Source organism: Charadrius vociferus, unplaced genomic scaffold, assembly GCF_000708025.1.
Source record: "Charadrius vociferus isolate BGI_N301 unplaced genomic scaffold, ASM70802v2 scaffold56, whole genome shotgun sequence".
Classification (NCBI taxonomy): Eukaryota; Metazoa; Chordata; class Aves; order Charadriiformes; family Charadriidae; genus Charadrius; species Charadrius vociferus.
The window spans coordinates 1,012,242-1,018,955 of NW_009649057.1; the positions used below are offsets into that span (position 1 = coordinate 1,012,242).

Consider the following 6,714-nt stretch of genomic DNA (forward strand, 5'->3'; position numbering starts at 1 on the left):
GGACAGCGCTCCGACCAGGAGACACGGCAGCACGTCCGCACCACCGGAGAGGGCTCCTGCATCCACCTCCGGCGACCGTGTCCCCAGGCTGGTTCGGTGTCCCGGCACAGGACAGTGCTGCAAACACCCTCTCGAAGCACGCTCAGGAAAGCGGACTGCGCCCGACATCCCCCTCCCTGAGTGAAGCAGCTCTGGGCTTGGTGAGATGCCGGGGCAGAGCCAAAACCCTCCCGGTCAACTTCAGCGGCTGCTACAGAAGCGGGAAAAGCAGTTTCAGTGTTCTCACTCCTTCCCACCCCAACAGTTTTCTGCAGGATCCCATCTCAGACCAGTGGAACACGGTCACGAACAAGTTTCATTCATGATAAAACCCTAAACTCACTCAAATCTCAATTTAGTTTTTTGGTTTTTTTGTTGTTTTTTTTTTTTTCAAGCCTCTGTCAATGTACGTTCAATGTATTTTTTTAAAAAAAAAAAAAAAAAGGAAAAACCAAAACCAAAACAACATTACCTGCTTGAACTTTGTTCTTTTGATACTGTGGAACACAGGTTTCAGTACAGAACAGCTTTAACAAACAAAACCAGTGTGTCACACACGAGCAACCCAGCTGAGCTCACTGTACACATTTTCTTGCTCTGTGTCTGATCATAACTGAGTCTGTAACCAGTCTGACATCTGGAAAAAAGCCAACCCCTCTACCCCAGCACAATAAAAGTGCCTACCCACCTCCCCCCCAACACAACCCGCCCTGAGCAAGCACCTGCATTACAGACTGACATCAGCTGCACCTGAAATACCTCAACGACCCAGCTCCCCCGAAACCTGCCCTTTCTCCTGGGGAAACAGAACTTTATCAAGGTGACAATTAAGGAACATTAACCCTCAGGCCGCGCAGAGGATCACCACCATTCAAACCTGCATCATGTCACTATGACAAACATCGGGTTCTACCCAGCACCACTCTGCAGACTTGGTATTGCACAACGTTACCTGCAGCGATGGCTCCTAATCCGATTGCGACAACAGTAAATCCTTTGCTGCTCCTGCATGGCAGAAACATCTGGAGATCCCCCAGGCACGCAGATCGCTCTTAATCCTTCTTTTCCCACAACAAGAACAAACTGACTTTCAGGGGAATTCCAGAGAGATTTCATGCAAAATGAATCTTTCAAATAACCGCTCGGCATTAGTGATTTCTGTGTGGGGTGTGCTGTTGGGGCGCAACAGGTAAGAACTCACAGATCTCGCAAAGGACACGGAAAGAAGCAAGCCTTTATCCTTGCAGACCGTACAGAGTCAAGTGTTGAAAGAACCGTTTACATGGAAGAGTAAAAGCATATAATCTGCCGAGTGCAGCATCATTTTTGTCACAGGAGGGAAGCCTTTCCCAGTACCGTGGATTCCTCTAGATCCCTCAGCACTGGGCTTACAGGATTCTATTGCAGGAAAAATTGTCATTTAAAAACTAGTATCCAGTGTTTCAGTCAGGAAAACTGACTTCAGATGACATGGAAGAGTAGCGGAAGACAGCCTGAAGCAAAAGCTGCTCAGACCTACCATATCTGATATGGCTGTAACGTACTAGCCAAGAGCCACTTGCTTTTACAGTAACCTGCTCTGAGAATGGCTCTCGCCTAAAAGAAGCCTATTTGCCGCATTCTTCAGTTCAGAGCTTCTCCTTTCCAGCAGCATTCAAGATCCTTTCGTTTTACCTGTCCCCATCCTTCTACATACAACGTTCATACAATACACCCGGCTGGATCCCTCTGCTCGCTGCCACTTGATATTCTAAACGGGACAGTCTCTGTGCCTGCTTGTCAGTCCATTAGGCGTGACCAGTCCATCCAATTCTTAAAAAATAAATGCCATTCCTTCTGAAGTTTTTTTTTTAATCATGCAAGTACTTCAGGAAGGCAGCTGAAGCTGGCATCAGACTGCAACTTCAGCTTTTTGAATGACTTCTTCCATACGCTGGTACCAAGGCTGAATCTTGGTGTTAACCATCATGTCGTCAAAGGCTTCCAGCCCTTCCATGACTCGGAGGACCCCGTACACTGCCTGTGTCGGAGGATAAAGATTAGAACAACACTGAAAGAGTCAGTGGTGGAGAATGGCTTAGGGTACCAAAGAGCGGCTCAACAGCCTAACCAGGAAGGCTCTTCCCCTGTCCCGCCATCAACTCCGCCACTGAGACTAGCAAGGAAGACTGAATGGCAGAAAGGCAGTTAAGAATATGCATTTTTTTTTCCATGACAAAACAGTAAGGAAAGATCAGGATCTACATTCAGTTATGGGGCAAAAGTTAATTCCCATCTTTGGATCAAGCCTGGGTGTGAAACGCTTCACTTCCATTCCAGGGAGAACTGCTAGTGCAAGGGACGAATCCTGCTCCACCTTGCACCGCGGCCTGCAAAGGAAACCCCAGCAGCACTGAATGCAATAACCCCTGTGCAGGTGTGAGGCTTTATTCACGAGTCAAAGCCTTGTCCTGGGTTGTAACCTGCTTTTATCATGCTTCCACATGATCAGTAACATCCACCTACAGACAGGAACTGCAGGTTCCATCTTTGGAAGGGCTTCTCTGGAGAAAAACAACAAATACCACCCTATGCAACACCAGTATTTCTAAATCCTCTTCATGTAGGAATTGTATTACTGCACAAAGGACATGGGCAATCTCACATAACTCATCTTCTCTGTCTATATCGGTATTAACCATTTCACATGGATAAGCAACTGGATAATTTGTAATGGACCTAAAAATAACTGCAGGAATTAACCCCTTACCAAGTCAGCAAGGTTTGGCTGGTTTCCACCCATGAACAGTCGATGTTTGCCGACAGCTTTTACCCATTCGTTAACTGCTTCATACAAGTCTTCTCGGACATCATCTTGAAGGTGATGTCTGGGAAAAAAACCAAAACAAAACTAGCTTGCAGACACTGGTTTGTTCATTTCTTTAACCTTTTATTATCTCTCATCTTATGGGCTGGTCTTTGCCTGGGAATTATGAACATATTTGAGAGTGAAGGGGGCAGTTAGTGATTAAATAGTAATAAGCAGAGAGGTCCAGTACCTCCCGTTGAAGAAGCACAGCTGTTACTCACATCTGATTAAATGGTTTAGTTTAAAACACTGAGGTTCTGCCCTTTGACATCTGGGGTTCACAGCTAAGGAGGTTAAGGAGCTATTCCTTTTGTGTACTTGGTGCTTGGTGGTACCAACCTTTTCTTCAGCCTCTTGCTAATGAAGAACATGGCAACAGCCCCCATGTACTTGGCAAAGAAACCTTCCACGGTGCCAAACTTCCCCTCACGGACAATGTAATCAAAAGATGCCAAGGCTTCTCTGGGAGTACGGTAAACATTGGGGGAGATGAGGTGAACAAGCCAATCGTCTGCCCATTTTCTCCACTTCATTTCTTCCCTGCAAGCATTCAAAAGAGACTTTTCAGCGAGCCACGTACAGATTGCAGGGCTACAGAAGGCAGGCAGAATCACAGTGGCATTAGCCAGAGGTCCTGCCAAGGACACATGTGTCAAAAACTCCTGCCCAGCCTTGTGCTCTGGTGACCTCTCTGAAATGCACTCAGGATCATTATCTTTGCCAAGGCTCCTCCAATCTCAGACTAAAATTAAGACTAAGATAGAGTACTAGTTTCTCCTCCCAATATGAGAACCAAAGCAGAAAAGGAAACTAGCACTCCATAGCATTCCTCTGTGACTTAAAGGAAAGGCCAAGAAGGAAACTGAAGGCAACTGAAGGCTAGCATGACCATGATGGTGATAACTTGGCCGTCTAACAGCATTGTTTCAGATTATGTAAGAAACACAGCAAAACCACTCTAACTCTTGAGGTTTTAAACACTAAGGAGGTGACAGGATTTGTCAGCACCAGTGGGATTTTATACGTGCACCATTCCTGAGTACATCTGGAGGAGGCTGTGACCCCACGTGGAGAGCCCAGAAACTTAAGAGCACTTACACTCTCACTTCTTTGACAGGATAGATTCGCTTTGTCTCCTTCTCATCCAGCATGAGCCAGTATTTATTCCCATACTCAAATACCTCCTTGCCTTGGTCAGTGACAGTTTTCATAGGAGGATAAAAGGACACAATCTCTTCTAAGCTATTCCTCCTGTGAACAGAAAGACAGTTAGCACTGATCTTGCCACAACAGAAATGAGTGGATCAGACGACGGATCAAAAGATACACACTTTAAAGTGTTTTATTCTAAAAATGAGTGCATGAAGCTCCTAGTTCTATTTGAAATAAATTTTGAAAAGACTCTAGAACAGCTACTTGCAAATAACTATTATTAGTGTACATATCTTTCTCTGTGTCAGAAGAGAAATTTTTGCAGGCATAAAACTTCCTACCATTCGCAAGTGCTTTGTAGCATGAACATAAAGGACGGGCCACAGGCACAGCAATTTCATTTCATTCTAAATGTTGTAACTGGCTAAATGTAAGCTTAATTCCAGAACTAATGCCAGTCCATCTTTAAGGAGGTTTTGTGCAAAAGAGAATCTCACAGGTGAAAAAAAGAGTAGTTCTGAAGCTTTGCTTCACTGCACACACATCACAATATATATAGGCGCCATCCACACCATCACAGCCAGGGTCAGGTCTGCTGCGCCAAACACCCAGAGCTACAGAGACCAAGGTCAGCAAGATACTTATGACCAACTCTGACAGAGTCTCCTCAATCTCTAGTTTGCTAGGACCACTCACATTCAACTGCTCTCACATCATCCCGTTTTCTTACTTGGAAATGAGATAGGTCTTTATTGCACTGATGATCACCGAAGAGTCATTCAATTGCTGAAAAACAGAATTAAAACAAACTTTTAAAAGGAGCTGGTGAAGTTGAAAAGAAAACTCTTCATAACCTTTTCCCCTGCATGCTGAGGCTCCAGATTAGTACTGCAGTCCCTTTTCCCCCCATGCATTTCCACACGAGTCCCTGCACATCTAAAGACAGACCTACATTCAGATCTCCTCTGTGATTGTTTCAGAGTATCGCTTCAAAATTTGTCTTTCATTCTGACAACGGAGAGTCTGAGGGTCAGGTACTCATGCAATACTAGCACGTTTTGAATTTAGGCTCTTGGCAGCGAAGGAGGAAAAGCAACACTAACATAAAAAAAACCCCTAAGTTTAACCTTCAGTATTCTTGAGATGTCATTCTTTTCCCACAAGATATAAGCAGTTCCTGCTACCGCTGGTACAAATGATATGTCCTGCATAAGGGCTGATAGAAGCTACATAATCACTGGATTACAGAGTCACTACACAAACAACATGCCTCCTAAGAAAGGCCAACAAAAAATTTTAATAAGGCCAAGGCACATGAAATCGTGAAGGGGGAAACAAATCTTGGACTCTTGAGAGAATAAAAGATGACTTAAAGATTACACTGCATGTGATAAACCACAGAGGCATGACAGAGACAAGCCTCCAAACCACTGCTTGCAGGGAAATCAAGCTTTCAGCACAGTAAAACTTACCAGAGGGCTTCCAGCATTGGCTAGCAGGATAGGCACCTTTCTGTAGGAAGAGAATTTTATCTCTTTCCTCATTATCGGGTTCACTTCCACAATTTCATAGGGCAGTCCATGATAATCAAGAAAGGCTCGGACTTTGCTGCAGAAAGGACACGTTTTATACTGGTAGAGAGTGAGCTGCAGACTCCCTGCAGGTAGCTGGGGAAGGAAGAAACCAGAAGCTTCCATTTTCTACTAAAAATATAAATATTACTTTCTTCCACCCTTATTTTTGTCATAAAGTCATGGTCGTTGATCTTCAGTTTCAACATCTGATCAAAATATCTTGGCTATCAGATGCTTTCTTCAAATGGCATCACAAATATTCACCTCCCATTGGGACCAAATGCTTAATTTTTCTAAACAGCTATTTGATCTGCTAGAAACTCCCACTCACATCCAGAAAAAAGGAGTTAAATCCAGACAGCTTACCCCTCTATACATAATTCTGAAACTAAAGAAAAACACAACCATATTTTGATCATCTTTACATCAAAGCCAAAATTGCCTTTTAAATCCAGTTTCCTTCCTTCCCCCCCCATAACCTCTGTTGAGGCCACAGGGTGGGGAGAGCAGAAAGAGAGTTTGCTGTTGATTTTAGGCGTGCATCTGCCCCAATTCAGGTTCTTGGCATTGACCAACCTGTACACAACCCAGACAAGGCAGGGAGAACCCAGGGCAGCATCAGGTGAGGGATGTTTCACAACACTGCTATACTTCAGCGATCTGACAGGCCACACCAATCCTTGATCATACATTATAAAACAAATACTTCTTATGTAAAACGTTGCTTCTCATTTGCCATTTATTGGGTTACACAACCCTCTGTGGGTGCTCGGAAAAAAAAGCAACAACAGACAAGGCTGCCACACATCCCCAGCAAGCTCTCACTTTCTGACGGGCATTCCTTACAGCTCCTCAAGGAGAGTGCTACCGAGGCCTCTTATATATAATTTTAAGCGGTTTCCTCACTGAAACCGGACCAAAACCAACCGCTCCGCGCCCTCCCCGAAGCTCCGTCTCCAGGGGCTCGCCGTCGCGGCCGTGCGCGGGCCCCGCCAGGGCTCGGGGGCGAGGGAAGGGGCAGGCTTTCGGGGAAGCACAAGGGGGGGATGGAGACGTCCGGGAGGGGAGGAGAGCGCGGCCCGCGGGCGGGGGGGAGCCCCC

General features: G+C 45.4%; 1 protein-coding gene across 1 annotated transcript; it reads right to left on the reverse strand.

Moving 5' to 3' along the window:
* Positions 1-1,676: 1,676 nt before the first annotated feature.
* On the reverse strand, positions 1,677-5,736 carry PTGES2 (prostaglandin E synthase 2). Its single transcript, XM_009888030.1, has 6 exons — positions 5,512-5,736; positions 4,770-4,825; positions 3,986-4,138; positions 3,227-3,427; positions 2,789-2,906; positions 1,677-2,059 (listed from the first exon to the last, which is right to left on the reverse strand). Exons 1-6 carry the CDS (start codon positions 5,734-5,736, stop codon positions 1,931-1,933), a joined length of 882 nt encoding a protein of 293 aa, XP_009886332.1. The 3' UTR covers positions 1,677-1,930.
* Positions 5,737-6,714: the final 978 nt, after the last annotated feature.

Coding starts and splice junctions, on each gene's coding strand:
- PTGES2 (XM_009888030.1), bottom strand. CDS start 5,736: ATGGAAGCTTCTGGTTTCTTCCTTCCCCAGCTACCTGCAGGGAGTCTG. Junction 4,139..4,769: donor AAGACCTATCTCATTTCCAA/GTAAGAAAACGG, acceptor TTCTGTTCACAG/GAGGAATAGCTTAGAAGAGA. Junction 2,907..3,226: donor AGCAAGAGGCTGAAGAAAAG/GTTGGTACCACC, acceptor TTTTTTTCCCAG/ACATCACCTTCAAGATGATG.